This window comes from Cynocephalus volans, chromosome 8, assembly GCF_027409185.1.
Source record: "Cynocephalus volans isolate mCynVol1 chromosome 8, mCynVol1.pri, whole genome shotgun sequence".
NCBI lineage: Eukaryota > Metazoa > Chordata > Mammalia > Dermoptera > Cynocephalidae > Cynocephalus > Cynocephalus volans.
In genome coordinates, this window is record NC_084467.1 from 34,710,267 (window position 1) to 34,734,380 (window position 24,114).

The 24,114-nt window shown below is 44.3% G+C and overlaps 2 protein-coding genes across 2 annotated transcripts; both read left to right on the top strand.

Moving 5' to 3' along the window:
- Positions 1–937: 937 nt before the first annotated feature.
- Positions 938–14,926, top strand: ERMAP (erythroblast membrane associated protein (Scianna blood group)). Its single transcript, XM_063106949.1, has 10 exons — positions 938–1,023; positions 1,254–1,600; positions 7,990–8,106; positions 8,670–8,702; positions 9,701–9,733; positions 11,463–11,483; positions 12,279–12,299; positions 12,394–12,420; positions 12,515–12,541; positions 14,211–14,926. Exons 1-10 carry the CDS (start codon positions 938–940, stop codon positions 14,924–14,926), a joined length of 1,428 nt encoding a protein of 475 aa, XP_062963019.1.
- Positions 14,927–17,945: 3,019 nt separating this feature from the next.
- On the top strand, positions 17,946–23,914 carry ZNF691 (zinc finger protein 691). The gene is made up of 2 exons (XM_063106753.1): positions 17,946–17,988; positions 22,452–23,914. The coding sequence occupies exon 2, from the start codon at positions 22,461–22,463 to the stop codon at positions 23,313–23,315; it is 855 nt and encodes a 284-aa protein (XP_062962823.1). The 5' UTR covers positions 17,946–17,988; positions 22,452–22,460; the 3' UTR covers positions 23,316–23,914.
- Positions 23,915–24,114: the final 200 nt, after the last annotated feature.

Consider the following 24,114-nt stretch of genomic DNA (forward strand, 5'->3'; position numbering starts at 1 on the left):
TAGGGAATCCTTTGGGGTCTCCCTGTGGTTAAGGCACACAGTGATCTGCACCTCCCAGGGAAATTGTCCTCTTTTAGTTTAGTCATAATAACTACACATTTATTAAGCACTTGTTCTGCCAGGCATGTGTAGGCAGTGCTTTACGTGTGTTATCACCTTAAACTCTCACACTCACCTGTGAAGGTTCTCCCCTTTATAGATTAAGAATCTGAGGCCCAGACCTGTTATGCAACTTTCCCAGGGACACAGAACTAGTAAATGGGTACAGCTATGACTGGAACCCAGGTCTTTCAAACTCCAGACTGTGGGTTTGTAGCATTAGAATCTTCATGATGAAATGGAGGGACCTCAATACCACGGTTTATTATCTGTCAAGATTTAAACTTGAAAAGCTGGCAGGGAAGAGGTCCAGGCCACACTGTGGGTGAAGACTGGCTTGAAACAGGCACTTCCCAAGCCTGGCCCTGGACACTAGCTGCAAAAAGAGGCCAGGACTCTGGTGTTTACTTGGGGAGTTCAGGGTGTAAGTTCTCTTGCTCTCCCAGACTCCTTATGCCTTCTAAATCATGCACAGCATCTCGCCCTGGGGGTCCTCACGCATCTCTTCCCCATCATCCTCCTCAATCATGGCATTGTAGACTTAGCCAGGATGCCAGCCTCCATGTGAGTGCTTGCCTCCTGCAGGCCTCACAGTAATCCCGCAAAGAGACACTGCTACTGGACCTATTTTAAAGATGAAGAAACAGAGTCTCAGAGAAGTTGTCACAACGTTACAAGGAGGTAAGCAGCAGAGCTGGGCTTGGAAGCCACTCTGTGTGATTCTAGAGCTTAGGAGATGCCACCTCTGGTGGGGCCCCAGCTCCTAGGTTATACCCTCTGTCACATGGAGCTCACCAGCCCTCTTCTGTGTCTCCCTGTGTCTGTCTTCCCAGTTCAGATGGAGATGGCACGTTCCTCTGGCTCCTGGCTGTCCAGCTGCCTCCTCGCTCTTGTCTTCCTCCAGCTGCTGTCACACGTGTTGGGTAGGAGTTTCTGAACCTCTTTTCCTGCCAGGGATATCTGACGATGGCGTCCCCAGAATAAGGAGCTTGGCCAGAGACCTTATTGCTGTTTGGGTTTTGTTCTTCCCCGAGTCCTTTCCAATGCCCTTCCCAGGCAGGCTCTGTTCTTCGCCGGGGATATCCTCTCCCTCAGTCCTTCCCTAGCTCTCTCTCCCCATCACTCCCTCCCGGATCTCAGTCCCTTCTTTGTCCGCACGCAGGGGGTGCCAGCCAGTTCCACCTGGCGCCGCTGGGGGGCACGGCGGCGCTTCTCTGCCCGCTCTCCCTCTGGCCCGGGGCGGTGCCCACGGAGGTGAGGTGGCTGCGGGCCCCACACTCGCAGCCCTCCCAGGCCGTTCACGTGTTCCGTGATGGGAAGGACCGGGATGAAGGTCTGACGCCGGAATACAAAGGGAGGACGACCCTGGTGAGAGACGCCCGAGAGGGAAGTGTCACACTGCAGATCCGCGACGTGCGCCTGGAAGACCAAGGGCCGTACCGATGTCAGATCCAGATTGGAAACTTGAGTCGAGAGAGCACCGTGACCCTGCAGGTTGCAGGTTAGGATGGCTTTGAGGTGCCCGCGGTCATTTGCGGCAATTGGATGAGCTCCGTCAGGAGACGCAGGGCTCTGTCCTTCCATAACTAGACTTTTCTTTCATCTGCAATGCAGTTTTTACTTGCCCGATGGCTCAGTCTTACCAGCCAGGTCCATTGATCTCAGCTGAAGCTGGGACTCTGGCCCAGGCGGTGCTGATGAGGAAGTAACCGTCTTGAAAACACTGTACAGTGCCGGTCCTGGTTAAATACAATCAGTAACCTGTAGGACTTGGTGGCTCAGGCAATAGCTTTTCCTCTCTGGGTCATCTTTCTTTGCTCCATTATCAAGGAACTCATAACGGTGGCTGTAAGGAAATGTCCTCAAGGCCCAGAATCCCAAGCTGTGACAAGGATTTACTTAATACGTCCTCTCCTGGGGTTCCTGAGTACTCAAAGGTTGAGGAAGGTAGAGATAGTGTTTCTCAAACTAACTTCAATATTTTAAAAAATCATTCTACCAAAAACCAAACTAAACCAAACCAATGTGTTTGCATTTGCTAGAATGACACCAGCTCCACACGGTCACCCTCTGATAATCTTTTGGTCATAACTTAGAGTTGCACACCAAAAAGAGGGGGAGAATCAATTACGTACTTTAAAACACGCAGTAACTGATAGAGAAACTCTTTCCAAACATGGAGTCCCCTGGAGTGAAAAGTAATATTTATTTATTTATTTAATTAAATTAAATTTTTTTTTTTTTTTAGTTCTGAAACCTGGGAATAAACCAGGAAAAGTAATTTTTAAAAGGAGACTGGGGTGCTCAAAAGAATCTGAATCATGTGATGCAGTCTCTAGATTTTGAAAGGTATTAGGATAAAGCTAGAGACTGTCTTATCCCATTGAGAGGACCATGGGGGTGGGGAGAGGGCAGACATTGAAGTTCCACCAATAGCTGCCCCTGATCATCAGAGGAAGCTATTGAAGGGATAGGGCTTGACTAGGTCTAAGCCCTTGCTATGGCCCTGCCAGTCTGTTTCTGGGCTGGTTCAGCCAGACAAGCTCTTCTCTCTGGTTCTAAGCTCTGATCCTGACATCTACATGAAGGGCTGTGAAGCTGGATGGATCCAGCTGGTGTGCAGGTCAGTGGGATGTTCCCAAAGCCTTGGGCCAAGTGGAGAGAACCTAAAGGCAGGGAACTTCTATCCCTGTCAGAAGCCCACTCCCTGGACGAAGTTGGGCTCTTCCAAATAGAAGTGTCCAGCAAAGTCAGGGACAGCACTCTGGGGAATGTGTCCTGTACCATCTGCAATGTGGACCTTGGCCAAGAGAAGACCATAGCCATGATCATAGTAGGGAGAAAAGCTGGGGAGAAAAACAGGATTGAAGCACATGGTGATTCCAGAGAAAAACTCTTACCCTAGTGGAAACTTTATAAAGAATTTTCAAATTTTTTAAATTCTAAGAATAAAGCATGTATATTGTAAAAAACTTGAGAAAATACAGAATATTTTAAAGAAACCAAAAGATGTCCTATAATCTTATACATTGGAGAGGACCACTGCTAGCATTTGGTATATTTTTTTTCAAGATCATACGGTACTTCTATTTTTAGCTTTTTGAGGAATCTTCATACTGTTTTCCATAATGGCTGTACTAATTTTACATTCTCACCAACAGTTTACATTCCTTTCTTTGCATCCTCACCAGTAGTTTTTACTTTTTGTCTTTTTGATAAAAGTCATTCTAACTGAAGTGAGATGATATCTCATTGTGGTTTTGATTTGCATTTCCCTAATGGTTAGTGATGTTGAGCACTTTTTCATATACCTGTTGGCCATTTGTATGTCTTCTTTTGAGAAATGTCTATTCGGCTCATTTGCCCGTTTTTAAATCAGGTTATTTGGTTTTTTGTTGTTGAGTTGTTTGAGTTTCTTGTATATTCTGTATATTAATCCCATGTCAGATGCATAGTTTGAAAATATTATCTCCCATTCTGCAGGTTGTCTATGCAATCTTTTGATTGTTTTCTTTGCTGTGCAGAAGATTTTTAGTTTAATATAATCTCATTTGTCTGTTTTTGCTTTTGTTGCCTGTGCATTTGAGGTCTTCATAAAGTCTTTGCCTAGACCAATAGCCTGATGTGTTTCCCCTATGTTTTCTTCTAGCAGTTTCATAATTTGGGGCCTTACATTTAAGTCTTTAATTCATTTCGAGTTGATTTAATTCATTTGAGTGAGAGATAAGGGTCTAGTTTCATTCTTCTACATGTGGACATCCAGTTTTCCCAAAACCATTTATGAAAGAGACTGTCCTTTCCCCCAATGAATATTCTTGGCATCTTTGTAGAAAATCACTTGGCGTAAATACATGGCTTTATTTCTGCATTCTATGTTCTGTTCCATTGGTCCAAGTGTCTGTTTTATGCCAGTACCATGCTGTTTTGGTTACTGCAACTTTGTACTATATTTTGAAGTCAGGTAGTGTGGTGCCTCCAGCTTTGTCTTCTTTGCTCAGGATTGCTTTGGCTATTCGGGGTCTTTTGTGGTTCCATATGAATTTGAAGATTGTTTTTTCTATTTCTGTGAGGGAATATCATTGATATTTTGACAGAGATTGCATTGAATCTGTAGATCACTTTTGGTAGTATGGTCATTTTCACAATATTAATTCTTCCAATCCATAAACATGGGATGTGTGTCCTCTTCAACTTCTTTCATCAGTGTTTCATAGTTTTCCTTCCAGAGATCTTTAACCTCCTTGGTTAAATTTATTCCTAGGTATTTTGGGTTATTTTTTTGGTAGTTATTATAAATGGGATTGCTTTCTTGATTTCTTTTTCATTTGCTCCATCTATTATTGGTGTATAGAAATACTACTGATTTTTGTATGTTGTTTTGTACTCTGAAACTTTGTTGAATTTGTTGATCAGTTCTAAGAGATTTTTGGTGTAGCTTTTAGGGTTTTCTTTTTTTTAAGGTTTTTATTTTTAAAAAAATTTTATTGAATCATAATTGATTATACATATTTTTGGGGTTCAATGTAGACAAATGTTGATCAAATCAATATTACTAGCATATATATTGTTACAAATCGTGCTTATTCTTTATGCCCCTTGTCCAATCTCTCCCTATCCTCCTTTCCCTCTCCCTCCCCCCTCTGATAACCCTAGATTTATTCTCTCTTTCTGAAGAGTAATGGTTACTCTGTTGATTTGTTGCCTAGATGATCTGTCCAATGCTGAGAGGTGTGCTCAGGCTCCCCATTATTATCATACAGCAGGTGCTTCTTCTGTCACTCTGAAATGGGCTTTGTGGGGAGAGACATCCTCTTCTTTTCTTTGGTCTCTATTGGTGACTCTCCTTGTGTCAATGCCCTCCAGTGGCTGGCAGACCATCTGCATGGTGGTTTTGGCGTCTAGCCTCTTTCATGGCAGCCGTGGTTATTGTAGTGGCCCTCCCACAGGGAGGTGATGTTTTTGGCATGCTCCTTACGTAGTTGATGTTGGCAATGGCAGTGTGTCTAATTGCAGGAGGGGGTCCAGTCCCCGCTCCAGACCTCAAGACTCTGGGCAGGCCCTGTGATGCTGGTGGTGTGCCTCGTCATCCCCCCTTTCTGGCTTGATAGCCCAGAGGACTTCTGGTCCTTCTAGGTGTTATAGGTGTTCTTTGGTGAAATTAGACCTTTTCTTGTTAATATCAAACTTTGTCTCTGGTTGTGGGTACTCTGTTTTTTCTTTCAGTTCTGTGTTGGGTTATTTGCTGTTCCCACCACTTAACTCTGCACTGAAACTAATTCGTTGTCCTTTGCTTACTTCTAAAGTGGGAGAACTTCCTGTGGGAACCAGTACTTGAGCTCAGTGGTTGAGCTAAATTGTTGCTTTGCTGTTGATTCCCTGGGGAAGGCTTTTTGTGCAGCTTAGGTTTTAATAGTTGACTTTATAGGACTTCTGGAATTAGTGAAATCCAAGGCACCTGGGTTGTGTAGAAACACTGGTCTGGGCTTGAGTCTTTTCATCAAACTGCACCCTGTGCAATTCTATATTCCTGATCAGTTTCCTCTGAGTGGTCCTGTGCTGATTTGGGGGCAGATCAGCTCTTCTTGCTGTGTCCCAGTGTTCTCCCGATGAGCCTGTTTCCTCTACCACTTGTGCTGTAAACACTTCTCATGGGATGGGCCATGCGCTGGTCCCTTGCAATGACTCACCGGCCTCTGAATGGCTCCTTTTTTTTCAGTTGTTGTGGCTCCTCTCTCCTATGTGGGTCCACGGGAACCAATTAGTGGTCTTGCTGGCTTGGGGGCCACCAAGGCCCTCTTCTCCCCTGCCACCTCCATGCAACTTCATTGGAAGGGCATAGCTGCAGCTTTTGCTGGCTCCTGCTCCATGAGCTCAGCAGCTCCAGCCTGGAAGCAGCCAGGACTCGAAATGGTCAGAGAGATTTTTCTTTCTCTTATTGTGGCTTCTCTGGCATTCATGCACTCCACAGGTCTCTCTTCCTCGTCCCCTGAGCTCTAGTGGCCCCAGCTTGGCTGTCATTGCTTTTTAATAGCTGTAAATTAGTTGATTTGTCTATTCTGCCATCTTGACCAGAAGTCCTAGGGTTTTCTATATATAAGATTATGTTGTCTGCAGACAGGGACAATTTGACTTCCTCCTTTCCAATTTGGATTCCTTTTATTTCTTTCTCTTGCCTAATTGCCCTAGCTAGGACTATTAGTACTATGTTGAATATAAGTGGAGAGAGCAGGCATCTTGTTATGTTCCTGTTCTTAGAGGAAAAACTTTCAGCTTTTCCCCATTTGGTATGATATTAGCTGTGAGCTTGTTGTATATCACCTTTATTGTGTTGAGGTATGTTCCTTCCACACCTAATTCGTTGAGGGTTTTTGTCATGAAGGATGTTGAAATTTATCAAATGCTTTTTCTGCATCAATGAAGATGATCATATGGTTTTTGTCCTTCAGTCTTTTGATGTGATGTATCACATTTATTGATTTGGGTATGTTGAACCATCATTGCTTCCTGGGATAAATCCTGCTTGATCATGGTAAATGATCTTTTTAATGTTTCTTTTTCTGTTGTATCTTTGTCTGGTTTTGGTATCAGGGTAATGCTGACCTCATAGAATTCCCTTCTCTTCAATTTTCTGGAAGAGTTTGAAAAAAATTGGTATTAATTCTTCTTTAAATGTTTGGTGTAATTCAGTAGTGAAGCCATTAGGTCTGGACCTTTTCTTTAATGGGAGACTTTACTGATTCAATCTCTTTACTTATAATTGGTTTGCTCAGGTTTTCTATTTCTTTTTGGTTCAATCTTGGTAGATTGTATGGGTCCAGGAATTTATCCAGTTCCTCTAGGCTTTTTAATTTGTTGACATATAGTTGTTCATAATAGTCTCTAACGATCCTTAGTATTTCTGTGGTATCCATTGTAGTGTCTCTTTTTTTATTTCTGATTTTATGTATTTGAGTTTTTCTTTTTTCTTGCTTAGTCTAGCTAATGGCTTGTCAGTTTTGTTTCTCTTCTCACAAAAGTCAACATTCTGTTTTGTCAATCTTTTGTATTTTTTTTTTTTTTTGGTCTCAATTTCATTTATTTCTGCTCTGCTCTTTATTATTCCTTTTCTTCTGCTAATTTTGGGTTTGGTTTGTTCTTGCTTATTTAGTTCCTTAAGATTCATTGTTAGGTTGTTTATCTGAAATCTTGCCTAGTGCTACACAGTGGTTGAGCTTAGACTCACACCCACCTCTGGCTCTCAACCACTTCTGCTCATAGCCCTCTTCTGCTCTTTTTTTTCCTTTTATATGAGGGTACTTCAGAAAGTTCATGGAAAAATAGAATTTAAAGATAATACAAATCTTTCCATGAACTTTTTATAGTACCCTTGATTTTCTTCTTTCTTTTCTCCTTTCTGTCCTGCCTAGGCTCTAAGCCTACTGCTGTGGAGCCATAGAAATGGTTGTGCACCTGCTGATAGTGCACAGGGCAAGGAGGTTGCTGACTGGTGTTCCAATGCAGAGTGAGGGTTTTTAGGAGGCAGGTGAGTGTTCTTGAGAAGACTACATGTGTTTAGTGAGGAGAGTACCTTCCATTCTCTGAAGTCCCTGGATTATTTTTCCATTGAATTATAGGGCAGGATGAGATTGCGGTTAAGAAGCTGAGTTTAAACCATTGTCTTCAGGCAGGACCATCTAAAGTAATCCTGAGAGATGAACATTTCACTTATCTTTAAACTCATTCAAGATTTGAGTTACCAAGAGAAGCAAAGAGCCTCACAAATCTTGTCTGGAGGTCTCTCCTAGAGGTGATGGAGACAGTTGGGATGTGCCTGAACCATCTGCCACCTGAAGCATGAGAGAAACTCATAGACATCTCCCTGAGGGTGATCATTGGTGGTTTCTGTTTCAGCCCCATCTCCGGGGAGGGTCTCATCCTTAGCAGTGGCTCTTGCTGTGATTGTGCCTGTCCTGGGGCTTCTCAACGTGGCATGCATTTTCCTCATCTGGAGGCAAAGAAAATCAAAAGGTAACTAAGTGGTAAGGGAGCCCAGGACTACAGGAAGTGGGACTCTGACTGCTCTGGGAAAAGGCTGGAAGGAAGTAGATGTAGACATGATGCCTATCCATAGGTTGGAGACCCTGCAAGTTGGCTGGGAGGAAATGGTAGAGCTGTGCCCTAGGAACTCATAGTGCGGAGGGAATTAAATAAACTGCCCCTGGCAGAGCTGTGAATTCTCATCCTTTGAGAAATTAGAAAATAACTGACCATGCCAGCCTTCTAATTAGCTAATCAATTAATTAGAGTCTTCTAATCAAGAAATCTAATTGTACCCATTGGACAAAACCCTCATAAAAATGGTCACATTTCGTAGGATCTCAGAGGTGCAAAGGACTTTGAAAGTCACATAATCCAAAATTCATCCCTCCACGTGACGGGCTGAAGACCCTCTAATCCCTTCAAATGGTCACACACCTATAGTGACAAGGAGTCAGTCCTATTCAGGCAGCTTGGGCCATGTTTGGACAACTATGACTGTTAGGAAAAGCCCTTATCTTAAAGCTGAGCTGACATCACTCTGTCTCTTCTAGAAAAGCTTCTCTATGAACAGGTGATGGAGGTAGGTAAGTGTCCTGGGCTGGGTGTGGGGGAGATGTTTCTCTGTTTTGTTCATTTCTGTACCTCCAGTGCCCACTAATCTAAATTCTGTACCTGGAAATTCCATCATCTGCTGTTCTCAGTGGTAGTGGTGGTGATGGTGTCTACTGTTGCTTCCAGTTTTTACTGCCTCTTACTTGTAATAGTTTGCCTTCTAGTATGTTTGGTGATTTTTGTCTGTGAGCTCATTCTGTGGGAGTCATGTAGGTTGAACATGGGGGAAACTTTTATTCATTCAACAAATAATTACCTACTAAATGCCCTGGACTGTACTAGATTCTGGGGATACAATGGTGAGTAAAAGCAGGCACAGCCTTCGCCCCGCTGAAACTCAGTCTAGTCGGGAGATTATGGGAATTAAATAATTATGCAAAAAAACTGTGCACAAATGCCATGAAAGAAAGTTCCCACAAGAAGACCATGACCAGGAGAAACCAATCAAGCTTGAAGGTTCAGGCTGTGATGTTTGAAGGAATGGAAGTCATGAGTGAAGAGGGAATGGAAAACTCCATAGCTTGAGAAAGAAGCATAGTCAGGGGAAAGCAGCAGTCATTTGAGGGGCTGAAAAGGTGTGGAAGCAAGGGAATAGGTGACAGGGGATGAAGCTGGGGAGTTAGGCAGGGGCTAGGCCATGGGAGGCCTTGTAGATCATGATAAGGATTTTAGTTTTTCTCCTAAGAGCAGTGGTAAAGCAGAGAACGGGGATATCCTGATCAGAATTATGGTTTGAAAAACTCTGGATGCAGTGCTGAGAAGAGGCCAGAGGGGGTAAGACAGGATGTGGTGGACAATCTGGGCTGCCATTTCTGTTATCCAGATGAGAGATAATGAAGGGCTGGGTCAGGGAGGTAGAGGTGGATATAGACAGAGGTAGACAGGTTCAAGAGCAGGTAAAATCATGGGAATCAGGGACCCTCAAGGTAACAGCAAAGAATCTCATTTTCTTTTCCTTTCCTTCCTCTAGAAAATCTTCTCTCAGACCATGCAAAAGAAAAAGGTAATTATATGTAAAGAGTAAGGGGTAGGGAACAAATAACATATTCTTTCTCCTTTTGCATAAATGCAGACAGCCTGTTATTATATTATATATGTATATATGTACCCTCCATTAATATTATCGGAATTTAGTTTCCAGTGTCAAGGGGCTGTAGAGTTGGTGGCAGTGGGTGAGGGGATGCCTGTGGTCAAAATTCACAGGTCTCGACTATCACGAGCTCCCTTCAGCAGCCTTTCCACCAATCATTTAAAAAGGAAGTCTACGTATTATTTAGAAGTATATTAATATGGTCACATGTGATGTATGAGACTCTCAAGAATTCACACAACTTCTGCATTGAGAGGTGGTGTGACACAGCCGAAGGATTACAGGCTCTGGAGTCGGCAACACCTGACTCAGAACACTGGTCTGCCACTTACTGGCCCTGGATAAGTCACTTTACTGTTATGAGCTTTCATTTCCTCATCTGTAAAGTGGGGATAATAAGTTCCCTTATCTGATTGTTTTCAGTATTAAAAGAGACAACCTTTAAAAAAAATCTATCACAGTGCCTGGAACTTCCTTCCCTTACTGCCATTTGGTCTTTATGAATTAAATGTTTGCTGGGGGCCACTGAGGGTCAAAGTAAGACACCCTTTTGAAGTAGAACTTGGAAGACAAGCCACTGGGCCAGATGGCTCCAAGTTCAATGATTTTGGCATCTCTTCTCTTCCTCCTTACATTTGCTCCCAACTTGTCGACACTCTGGCCTGTCTGCCCAGGAGCAAAGGGAGTGGTATGGTGTAATGGTGAGGGCCTTCGACTCAGGAGTCACACAGACCTGGCTTTGAACCTTGCCTCCTTGCCACTTACTAGCTGGGTGGTAAACTAGTATTGAAGACCTTGGGCAAACTTCATATCCTTGTAAACCATGGACCACCCCTCTGTAAAATGTGGAAAATAATTCTATGCACCTCATGTCATTGAGAGGATTCAGTGCCTACCTCTGTATAAGAACAGGACACAGTAAATGAAAGCTATTAGCAGTGGAAATGGTGACAGTAAACCATAAGCTCCTTAGGAGCCGGGTCCTACACAGCTCCATTGCTCCAATGCCTAATGCTGAACACAGGCCCAGCCCTCAGCACAGGGGCTGGCAGTGGACTCAGATGTATAACTTCAATTCTCTGGCAGGGCCAATGCTAGATAGGGAAAAATGTAGGCCAGATGGCCTCTCCACAGAAGCCACAAGTACTCCCCCTCGAAGCATATGAAGCATACACATATGCCCCCAAACCTTCTGGGACCTTCCAATTTGTGAAATTTGTAGCATGTAGCATCAGCAGAGTTACTGTAGAGAATAATAAAGCCATGTCAACCAGTCAGTGCCAGGCCTTTAGCTAGTTTACACCTTAGATTTCATAAACAGCAGGCTATAAAAGGGCAGCAAGACATATACTCATGCACCACAGTTACAAACACACAGAAACACCCACACAAACAGCAGAAATGAAACCAGACAGACACAAAGGAAAGGAAGAGGATGGAGGAACCAAAGTCCTGGGCAGGCTGGATCATCGGGAAAGTGGCACCAGTACCATCGGATTCCAGAGTCTGACTTCTGGGATGTGGGACTGGATTAAGGACTGATAGTGGGAGGTGGAGTGATGAGCCTTCGAGGGCCCCCGATAAAAGGGCAGGATGTGATCACTCACTTCTCTCTCTCTCTCTCTCTCTCTCTCATTTTTAGGAAGACTCCACAAAGCCCTCAGTAAGTCCTCTCGTCATCTGTGGCATGAACTTCCTTCTGCTGACATCTTTGCCTTAGGATGAGTGTCTCAATGTCACTTCCTGGAGCAGAAGGGAGGGGCAAGGGTAATTCAGGCCACGGGGACTGGGGATTTCTTGGCTCTCAAAGGCCTCTTTTCTCAAGTATTCCCTGCTCCTCTTTCCCGCACAACTGTTACCTAGTCTCTAAAAGAGAAATGTTTTACCAGGAAGAAACGTACCTCCCATAGGTGAAGCCACCCGGAAGTCCCTTTTATCACCCAGGCATGAAATTCCCTTAGGTGAGGTCCAAGGTGCATGGATCCTCGTTAAACTGAATGTGCTGGAGCAGAGCTTCCCTACCACTTCATGTATGAAAACCTCTTTTTAACATTAAAAAATAATCTGCAGACATGAAACATATCTATTTTATTTTATATTGAGAAAATGTTCATGATAAAATCTAATCAACTCAGTGATAGTTTTAAATGAAGTTTTACTGTTCTCCTACAGTATCTACATACATTCATATTGTCATCACCTATAAGTGTGGGATGTATTATTTATTTGGTCTGCAGGTAAAGTTTGGCTTAGGTAGGAATTTGTGACCCTCTGCAGTATCTCTGGGGACCCATGGCCCACAGCTGGGAGCTATCGCCGTTGCAAACACTCCTGTGTGGGGAAGTTGCAGGGTATGGCTATTGAGCATCTGCTCTAGGAATGTGGTTGGGATGGGACTACAGCATTATGGGAATGTAGAAGCCCTTGTTCTCATTGTTGAAATGTTTTTATTCCTTAGAGAAACTCCGGAGTGAACTGAGTAAGTTTCCTATGTTCTTATAACTTCCATCCAACTTATCTCCTGTTTGGATCTTCCCAGTGATAGCTCATCCCTCTTGTTTCTTCTTTCACAGAGTTGAAAAGAGCTGCAGCAAACTCAGGTGTGATGCACTGTCCCCATATTTGACCCTTACTCAATGGGAGTCCTCGATTTCTCCATTGCTTTAACAATCAATCCCCTTTTATGTCCTTCAGGCTGGAGAAGAGCCCGGCTGCATTTTGGTAAGTTACACCAATCAAATTGATCCACGTGTCAGAGTTCATCCTTTTTAAGGCTTTGTAACCTTAGAATTTGCTCCATTCCTTTGGAATACAGACTATAATAGTTTTATTTTTATCACATCTGTTTATCTGCTTATCAAAATTTTTAAAATCTTTGTGATTTTTTGGGGTCACATTTAGATTGGAAAATAATCCCCTCTTTCAGAGCACTGATAAATATCAGGTTTGATCTTCTATGGGTTTTCTATGATTTTTGAGATTTTTCTTAAGTTTATTGGGTATTTCTACTTCTTCTTTGTGACTTTGCTACTGTCCTCTTTGGGCTACTTTTTGATTTGTGAGGATTCTTTGTATATTAACTCTCTCTAAAGTATATTAACTAAAGTATATTAACTCTGTCATATATGTCACAGATTATTTTTCATGTGTATTTTAATTCCCTTATAGTATTTTCTTGACACATGAAGTCAAATTTATTGACCTTCTCCTGTGTAGATTTTTCTGTGCTTTCAGGTTTGGGAAGTCCTTCCTATCCCACAATCAGATGAATAGGCACTGCTCCTGTCTCTTTCTACAAATCTTGCACATTCTTCTTTCTCTGCAGAGCAATTTCCTCATAGGGGGAGGGTGGTGATAAAGATTCTCAGAGAAGGGAATGGGTTGGGCAGATGCTCCAACAATATAGGCTACAAAAAGGTTTTCTAGTTTTAGTCTAAAAGATTTGCACAACTCTCCTTCAAATTATTCCTAAATAGTTTGCATTTTTTGCTGCTGCTTGAACGGGATCTGTTATTGTCACTGCTCTGGGGTCCTTATCAATTTTCCAGGCTCTTCATTCCCTTCCTGTTCACACTATCTCCCTTCAGGCAGGGTACAATAGAATCGATGAGATGGCCACTTGAGAGAACACCAGGTCACCTTGACTGGCGTTCTGGTAACTCATAAACCCTCCAGTCTCACATTCACAGTCTGGCTTAATCTCAGCACATCAACCAATCATGGATTTAACTTCAAGAAGACCCCATTTCTCATATTTGAGAAAGGAGGGAGACTCCCTGTGACCCTCATAATCCACAATTTTAAGGAAGAATCCTTAAAATTATAATTTAAAATGATAATAAGCAATAACTTTAGGTAACAACGTAAGTATCACACAGGGTAGGAACGAGGCACTATCTCATGTATTAGCTCTTCAGGTCTGCATGACAGCTCTACAACATGGGTCCTGTTATTATTCTCGTTTTACAGATGAGGAAACTAAGGTTTAGAGATGAATAACAAGCCCAAGGTTACATAATTAGCGTGTGGCAGAGCTGGCACTCAGACATCCTATGTGACTGCAAAGTCTAACATCAAAGCCTATGTTTATGATCGTACATTAGACTCCTTTGGAACATGGAAGACAAATGTAGTATTTCCTCAGGATTAAGGCAGCTTCACAGACAGATGAAGAAGAACTTTTCCATCTTTTACTTTGTATCCTACCAGGAAACCTGTTCTTTGAAAGACAGTATTCTTTCATTCCGGTACATATAGTGGGGGATCCATGAAACTAAAATGAGCCAAGGACAGTGATTGCAGATCTAGAGATTATTTTTCCCTCTAAAACTCCCAAAGACCCCTTAAGACCCACCCTTCCCAAACCTCAACTCTCTGTGACTCTCTGTAGTGGTGGTGACCCTGGACCCCGACACGGCACATCCCAAACTCATCCTGTCTGAGGACCGGAGATGTGTGAGGCTTGGAGACAGAAAGCAGCCTGTGTCCGACAACCCCCAGAGATTTGATTTTGTCGTCAGCGTCTTAGGCTCCGAGTACTTCACGGCTGGCTGTCACTACTGGGAGGTGTACGTGGGAGACAAGACCAAGTGGATCCTTGGGGTGTGTAGTGAGTCAGTGACCAGGAAGGGGAAGGTCACTGCCTCACCCGCCAATGGACACTGGCTTGTGCGACAGACTCATGGGAGTGAGTATGAAGCTCTCACGTCCCCACAGACCTCTTTCCGCCTGAAAGAGCCTCCCCGTTGTGTGGGAATTTTCCTGGACTACGAAGCAGGAGTCATCTCCTTCTACAATGTGACCAACAAGTCCCACATCTTTACTTTCACCCACAGTTTCTCTGGCCCCCTTCGCCCTTTCTTTGAACCTTGTCTTCATGATGGAGGGAAAAACACAGCACCTCTAATTATTTGTTCAGAACTACAGAAATCAGAGGAGTCAGTTGTCTCCAAGCCAGAAGGAAAAGGCCGAGCTAATGGAGATGTGTCCCTGAAGGTGAACCCTTCCTTCCTACCCCTGCAGGCCCCAGAGCTCGGGGATATGATCCTGTCTTGGCCCTCTGACCTTGGCTCAGCCCTTCAGGGGCTCACGGCTCCTTCTTTTTAGGGACATGCCTCATTACTTGCTCCCATGACTGTCCAGCCCAGCACCCTGGGTATCAGTCTCCAGGCCCAACACCTGATTCTGGAACGTCTCTTCTGCTTAACCCAAATCCAGACCCTTTTGTGGTTTCTATTCATACTGCTTTTCTTCCAGGGCTCACTTCTGAATCCTGCCTTTCTTCTAGGGACTTGAAGTTCCCATTGCTTTGGAAGAAGAATTCCTGAAAACCACATGAACGATCAGTTTAGGTTTAGGTGGGGCTGTTGAATGTATGTCATTGAGATACAGTGCAGGTTCAGGGGAAAGAGTTCTCTACTTGAGGGGATATTTAGAAGAACTTCTCTCTGCCTCATCCTGCACTCGGGCTTTTAGCTGTGAAGTTATGGTCCCCACCCCTGACTTCTTACTATCCCATCAAGGTTGCTTTTCTCTCTTTCTCTCTTTCAGTTCAGGCCTTCTAAAAGTAAACATATTTTGGATCACACACACTTCCTTCTTTCACTAGTAATGGGGGTGGGAGTGGGGGTAAAATATGCCATCCTTTTCCATTTTCTGGATGCTGTTTACTGTATAGTTTGGTGACATCAGAGCTAATGTACATGTTTGCAAAAGCTAATTTACCTATTGATGATAATGAGGTACAGGGACTTTAAATGCAGTAGCCATAATCCTGAAAAGCCTTAGGAGCACAATCAGGGAGCTGGGAAGCACAGCTGTAAACAGAGCAGCTCAACTGTGTGTGGCCTTGGAAAGATGAGTCAGTCTGTTGTGTTGGCCCCTTTGAATGCCTTCCTGAGATTCAGACAGGCTGAGCTAGAAAAAGTGGCATTTTAAATCACCAGTATAGAAGCTTTTTTCCACAAGACCATTATACTGGAAGACTTGACTATTTGTGTAGCAAACAGAGAGTACTGGTTTCAAATAAAAAGTTGGTAGACCAGGCGTGAGGATAAAATAATGAACCTGATTTTTGGGTGTGGATTGCAGAAAGAAGCCTAGTCACTTTCAAGTCACACCACATATGTGATCTGGCCTATTTGTGGGGATATTGGCTATCAGCTTGCATATGGGTACACATTTCTACCCAACAGGAATTGGATCTTTCCATCTGTCAGAAGTTCTCTCTGTTAGTGACTGTATTAGTCAGGATTCTCCAGAGAAACAGAACCAATAGGATGTCTGTCTGTCTATATGTCTATCTAGATATTGATTATAAGGAATTGGCTCACATGATTATGGAGGCTGGCATGTCCCAAGATCTGCAGGGTGAGACAGCAAGCTGGAGTCCCAGGAAAGGTGAGGTGTAGTGCCAGTCAGAAAGCTGGCAGGCTAGAGACCTAGGGAGAGCTGATGTTTTAGTTCGAGTCTGAAGGCAGGAAAAAAGTGGGGGAGGGCCAGCTTTTTTGTTCTATCCAGGCCTTCAAGTGATTGGATGATCCCCACCCACATTTGGGAGGGCCATCTGCTTTATTTAGTCTACTGATTTAAATGTTAATCTCATCCAAAAATATCCTCACAGAAACACCCAGAATAATGTTTGACCAAATATCTGGGCATCTTGTGGCCCAGTCAATTTGATACATAAAATTAACCATCATAGTGCCCAAGTGGAATTTTATGTTTGCTTTTGTACAGTTCTTAAATAAAAGTTTGGTATTTGTTGTTTGGCATGCTGTGATTTTCATTTTGAATGAGATGTTGTGGGGAAAGGCTTTGGGTTGGTAAGAGAAAAGCACATTATGAGATTGGTTTCCAAACAGCTCTGAGTCCATTCAAGCAAGCTTTAACCACAGTTCACAATAAAGCTCTAATTTTATCCTGATTTGGCCCTCTACTATTTTATTTTTATCAATTTATAAGCTAATAGTGTACCTCAGGTATTTATATTTCACTCACCCATATTCAGTTTCAAACATACTTTCCTGAATATCCCAATCTTAAAACTAACTCACATTGTTCACCCTGGCCACACCTAATGAGAGAACTCACCAGCAGGGAAGAGAACTGACATTTGTGGAAGCAGAGCTGTGCGCGCGCGTGTGTGTGTGTGTGTGTGTGTGTGTGTGTGTGTGTGTGTAGAAACCTCATTTAATCCTTAGCTACATATCTATATCTATCTATATAGCTATATATAAGCCCATTTAATCCTTACAACAATTCTGCCAGGGATTTTATAGGGGAGGAAACTGGTACTCCTAATGGCTAGGCAATAGAGCTGGGTTTACAAACCTGGTCTATCTAGCCCTGAAGTCAATGCTCTTTGTTCTTTGCACTGAAATACCGTTCAGATACGAGAAGCCTGTAGTTAGCCTACATATTCGATTAGCCTCTATTAAAAAAAAAAAAAAACAACAACCCGGAAAAGAAAATCTGAATCCTGGACACTGTGGTGGTCTTGTCGTGCCTGGATTGATGAACGACTGTAAGTTTAGCTAGGGATGCATGGAGGACCAGGAAAAATCCCCACACAGGGCGTTGGCAGGCCTGGAGGTTGTTCCTTGGACAGGGGACATTTAGCTTCCCTCACCAAGGGGACTGGGTTACTTTATCTTTAAACTCCCTTCCAGTTCTACACTCCTTTGATTTTTAAATTATAAACCTTGACTGAGATCTGGACACTAGGTTTCCCTGGATGTCAAGGGTCACCAACTCAAAGTAGAGAAACTGAGTTCGTGACCCCTGGAGGTCACGTACGTTAGCTATGCGTATTCTGTAACTTCCCTGCACCTTGGGCTCGATCGCTGCAGCGCAGGAGGAAATCCGACGACCTTAGAGGGGAACCCAGTCTCCTCATCTCCTTTCTGAACTTGGCAAGTGTTTTCTCCGAGCCTGCAATCTTCCTCAGGACTACAACTCCCAGCATGCCAACCCCGACGCCAAAGCTTATTGGCGATCCCGCCTGTGTCTCTTGCGTTGTGGCAGCTACTGTACCCAATAGGAAGGAAGGGCCGTCCCCAGAAGCCAATCCTGGAGAGGCAGGGCGTATACCTCTCCTGGGTTCCGTCTCCGGCTCCTTCCCTAGCCTGCCGAGGCGGTGCTGTCTCGGACCGAGCGGCGGGAGAGAGGTGGGTCCGGGTTGGGCCCGGGGTCGTGGGGGGAAGCGGACACGACTTCGCGGGGAATTCTGAGCACGACTCCTTCCCTCCCACCGAGGAGGTGGAGGCTGCTGCTTTGCTCCACGGACCCAGTGGGGAGCAGAGGGGCCCTGTGGTCCCTCTGTCCCGACCCCTGTCCCCGTCCCCTGGCCCGCGCGATGAGGCTGCTGTCCCCACCCTTAACCCCCAGCCCTTCTCCTGTTGGCCTTTGAGTATTGCAACCCCCCTGCCACTGATCTTACCTTTGGGGTTAGCCGCTCATCCTCTCCCAATCTCACCGGCATCTCTGAACCCTGCACCTATTCTCCAGAACCCTGTACCCTTGGACTCCGCCATCAGCTTCTCCTCGCCCCGCAACACACAACCCAGCCTCTTGGGCCTTGGTCCTGTGACACCTCTGATTGCAACCTTTGCCCCTTCTCTCGGACCATCCCCTCGGACCCTCTATCTCCTTTGGTCCCCTCTCTCTGACCCGTTATATAACTCCCCTGTGCAAGTCCCTGTTCTTCAACACCTTGATCCTGGTCTTTCCGAGTTCCTCTCTTCCCTCCCTCCTCCCAGCCCTTGACTTGGCCTTCATCATTTGTAATCACAGCCCCATATTCTAGGCTCTTAGATCTGGCCCCTTCTCCACTACCTCAATCCCTTCCACCCTTGCTCCTCCCTGTGCTGCTGAACCTCTAGGAAGACAAGCCCGATAGGCCCCTTTCTCCCACAAATCTCTGAAACGCGATATGAAATTGTCTCTGTACTTTGGCTGTACTCTTCTCAGGTAGTGGGCTCCCTATCTCTGCAAGTCCCAGCTCAAATATTACCTCTTCCGTGAAGCTGCTCATCCCTGATCTTGTCAGGGAGATATGCCTGTATCATCTGAACTCCCATGGCACTGTTTTTCTTTCTTTCCTTTCCTTTCCTCCTTTTCTCCCTCCAATATAGTGGAATGGTTAAAAGCACCGGCTTTGGAGTGATGGGCATAGGTCCCAGTTCAGCCACTTATTTGCTGTGTGCTCTTGGGCAAGTTACTTAATTTCTCTGAGCCTCAGTTTCCTCATCTCTAAAATAAGGATAATAATTGTAAAAGTGAAATGATTTATATATAGTGCTTAGTCCAGGGCCTAGCACTTAATATGAGCTTAAAAAATGTTAACTATTATTAGTTCCTAAGTAACATGGCAGGTGCTGTGCTAGACACTGAGTGGGTACGAAGGTGACTAAGGCACAGTTTCTGTCCTTGTCCCCCAGAACTTAACCTTCTGCACTGTATGGCAGTTTCTGGAGTGCATGGTCTATTTCACGACACTGTCTCATAAACTGTTTGAGGGTGATAATCATAATCCTACATCTTTCTGCTCTTACAATAATCCAGCACTCAGCCCTGGGAAGAGCCAGAGGGTGGTAAATTATAGGTTCTCAGAATAGCAGTTTTGGAAGTGAGTGGAGGCCGTGTAGCTCATTGCATGGATAGAAATGCTGGAGCCCTAGGTGGGGTGGGTAGGGGTGAGGAGTTAATTCACATTCATTCACTCATTCATTCAAAAGACATTTGAGCACCTAGCCTTGAGCTGCAGAAGGTGATTACTAAGATGACCCAGTTCCTTACTTAAAGTTGCTTATGAAGTACTAGTGGAGAAAGACATGTAAACAGGTAATAGCAAATCACTGTAAAAGCAAGCACAAGATTCTGTGGGCGCATAAAGGAGAAAGTGGGCAGGAATCAGGAGATTGCTGAGGAACAGTGGGTGAGAATAGGCTCAAGTAAGCATGAAATCGGTTCTAGAGACAGGACTGGCCTTCCTTTATTCAACTCATTCAACAAATATTTATTAAGGATCTACTGTATATGCCTGCCACTACTCTAGGAGTTTGAGTTACATTAGTGAATAAATCAAAACAAAGACCCCAGTTCTTATGGAATTTATGTTTTAGCAAGGGAGGCAGACAATAAATAATAGACATAAATAAATAGAATGTCAGATGGTGAGATGTGCTGTAGGGCAGGGGGACTGGGAGTGTGGGAGGGTCTGTAATTTTTAAAAGGATGGTCAGGGAGCAGTGAATTTAAGTATCAAGGAATGAATAGTTTCTGGTGTTTACTTGCATTTTTGAAAGTGAAGCAAGCCTATTTTCATATTGCTTATCTAAATTCTCCAAGAAACACTAACAGAGATTGGTAAACTACAACTTGCCTCCTGTTGTTTTAAATAAAGTTTTATTGGAACACAGCCACACATTCCTTTATGTCTCGTTTATGGCTGCTCTCTTGATGTAATGACAGAGGTGAGTAGTTACAACAGAGATCCTATGGTCTTAAATATTTACTAAATAATTACTATCTGGCCCTTTACAGAAAATGTTTGCTTATTTATGCTCCTTAAAGAATTGAGGTCCTTTCTGTATCTCATGTTTTGGAAGATTATGTAGTCTTGTACTATTTTTAAATTAAAACATTTTTTTCTTTCCTCTCAAGATTATTTAAAGGATCTTTTTCATTCTTGTATTGTTCACAGGTCTAGGACACAGTGTCTTCGGCAATTTTTTTTTTTTTTGGTGTATTTTATTTTATTTTTTATTGAACCATAATTGGTTGTACATATCTGTGGGGTACAGCATTGAGTATCAATACCTGTGTGCAATGTGTGATGCTTGAATCAGGATAATTACTATATTTATCATTACACAATTTATTCATTTTTCATGGCCCTTTACCAATTTCTCACTTTCCCCCCTTTCTCTTCCCCTTTTCCCTCCTCTCGTGTCTGTAGTTCCATTCTCTCCTTTTGAAAGTCTTCAACAATTGTAACAGCAGCTGTCATTTGCTGAATAACCAGTACATGTCACACACTCTGCTGAGTGTATTATGGCATTTTCTCTAATACAAAGTCCTGCAGTGTAGGTAGGTATCACGATTTTAGTGATGAGGGAGTCGAGGCTCAGAGTGGTTGAATAATTTACAGAGAGTTATAAAGACAGTATGTGTTATTGTAATCCAACCCTAAATGTAGTCATTGCCCATTTCTTTGCTCTGTTTCTTTTTTCTAAAAATACTTGCTGACTGGAAGGAATTATCAATCCTTCATTTTCTGTCATCAGTGTCCTATCATAGCTTGTGTTTCCCTCCCTCATCCCTTTGTTCATGTCACTCTGGACAGCGTCAGCACCAGCGCACTCTGCCTTTTGAAATGTTATTGTTTCTTCAAGGCCCAGAGGAAACACCACCACTCTCATCCTACGGAAGTACTTCTTTTTTCTTCCCCTCCTCTGTCCTTGGCTGTAGGAACCCAAAGGAGTCTATGCAGCTTAGCTAGCATTTACTGATGTTTGCATAAGCAGGCCCTGTGCTGGGGGGCTAAACACTGTATGTGTTTAGCTATGTGTGTGTGTTGGGGGGGGTGGAATGTGGTTTGTGTATCTGTGTCTGTGTGTATCCTTGTGTGTTTGTGGTATGTGAGTGTGTTGCAGTGTGTGTGTGGCTGTGTGTGGTGTGAGAGTATGGTTGTGTGTGTGTGGTGTGTGAGTGTGTAGCCTTGTATGTGGCTATATGTACATGTGTGTGTGGCTGTGTGCATGTGACTGTGTGTGATGTGTGTGCGTGTATGACCATGTGGTGTATGTATGGCTGTGTGTGACTGGTGTGCATGTGTGGTATGAGAGTGTGGCTGAGTGTGTTTGTGGTGTGTGAGTATGGTGCATGTCATGTGATAATGTGGCTGTGTGTGGTGTGAGTGTGTGTATGTGTGGCTTTGTATGTAGCTTTGTGTGGTGTCTGAGAGTGTGGTGGAAGTGGGCGCTAGCCAATCAGAACAGACACAGCCCAGGCCCTGCAGTAGGTCTTGGAGGTCCCAGATGTTAACCTTTAGTTGCTAGATTATATGGTGAGGTCTGGAGGGAGAGGTGGGTGGCAGAACACTTAAGAGGATTAAAAACTGGGCCTTATGAACAACTAGGAGAGCCTTAAGAATTAGAGGTTCTGTTCATTTTGGAAAGAGGCAAAGAGGTGGATACTCTTAAGGAAGATTTTTCAAAAAAGATTAAATATACAAGGAATTTCAGTTAAGTTACAGTTATGCAGGAAAATTGAACTCATCCCCAAATGGAAACTCCATTACTTGCACATGAATGATAGTCTAGATTGTCACAGTTTAGTGGCATTAAGAAGAGTGACATTATACAGATTGCACAAATATCATCTGTTAGTGGTAGACAAAGCTGGTGCCTTCTGTTTACTCTGGTGGGTAGCTTTATATATCCGTCAACGTTTGTCACTGGAAAGTTAGTAAGTAAAGGCATTCTATCCAAGTATTCCAGTTAATTGAGGTTATTCTGATGGATGGTTGCAGGGGAAGGTGTACACCCCTTCAGCCAGAACAAAACATTCCCTGTGGTCTGGCCTGACCCAAGAAATAAAGGTGTTGGCCGTTTGTGTTCATTCTCAGGGTTCAGAGATGGGCAGTGAGGAGGAGCAGAGTCCAGAACCACACGTGCCTGAGGAAGGGGAAGGGGGTAAGCCTTGGAGAGTGGATGACTCAGAGGGTTCCCGGATCCCACCTGGGGAGAAGGAGCCTGGGCAGGAGAGCCTGTTGGAGGGGCCACAAGAAACCCATCCAAAAAAGCCATGGCAGAAAGTCACTGCCCCAGCTGAAGAGCCAGGGGACCCCATTGCTCATCCAAGGCCAGAGGCAGAGGAGAAGCCCTTTATATGTGTCCAGTGTGGCAAAACTTTCAATAACACCTCCAACCTGAGAACCCACCAGCGGATCCACACAGGCGAGAAGCCTTACAAGTGTTCTGAATGTGGCAAGAGCTTCTCTAGAAGCTCTAACCGCATCCGGCATGAGCGGATCCACCTGGAAGAGAAGCACTACAAATGTCCCAAATGTCAGGAGAGTTTTCGGCGGCGCTCAGACCTCACTACGCACCAGCAAGATCACCTGGGCAAGCGGCCTTACCGCTGTGACATCTGTGGCAAGAGCTTCAGCCAGAGTGCCGCGCTGGCCGTGCATCATCGCACCCACCTGGAGCCAGCACCCTACATCTGCTGTGAGTGCGGGAAGAGCTTCAGTAACAGCTCCAGCTTTGGCGTGCACCACCGCACCCACACAGGCGAGAGGCCTTATGAGTGTGCCGAATGTGGGCGGACCTTCAGTGATATCTCCAACTTTGGAGCACACCAGAGGACCCACAGAGGGGAGAAACCCTACCGGTGCACACTGTGTGGGAAACATTTCTCCCGAAGCTCAAATCTCATCCGTCACCAGAAAACACACTTGGGTGAGCAGGCTGGGAAAGATTCCAGCTGAAGAAGAGCTTTATTTAGAGAGCAAGGGAGAGAGAGTGAGCGATCCCAACCTAGTGGAGGAAGATCTTTAGGATCTGCTGCTGCCACCTTGACCTCAAACCTTTCATCCCACTTTGGAGAATGGTTTCCTATTGCCTCTGAAGCCAGGACCTTAAGGAAGTCCTGAGAAGGGACTCTGAGTAAAAATCCTTGCTTATTACCAGGCCAATTTCTTGACTTGGAAAGTCAGAGGACCCAGTCTTGGCTCACCTACTTGGGGTGAAAGAGAAATAGGGTAGGCTCAGAACATGCTCATGTCATTAGGGTAGCAGTCCCCTGGCCTTTGAGGGAGTACCTGTGATAGGTATCACTGTCTGTAGGTTCTCCACATTGTCTCCGACCTGCTGTGCCCCAACTCTGCTTCTAGATCTCTGGGCTGGGAGGACCAGCCTTCCCAATGGAAGGGGCCTCCTTGGTCTGGAGAAGAGATCTGAGGTTTGCTCTAAGGAATGAAAAGGAAGCCCTCAGGGTGCCATGATCCAGGGACCTTCACACTCCATGTTTGTTTCTTGTTACCTGCACCCCGACCTTCCTCTGTTTTCCCCAGAGTGATTAGCAGTAAAACCCTTCAATGAAAAGGACCTGTGTACTTATTTGGGGAAATGGGGAATTCTGGAAGGGAGTTGAATTCCAAGAAAGACAGATGGGTGGCTGCTCTGAATAGCAAAGGAAAGCCAGCTAAGTCTCTGGAGACTTTGAGGAGGAGGGGGAAAGGAAAGGAACTAATGTTAATTGAGGATCCACTGCTCGCTCTTGATTTT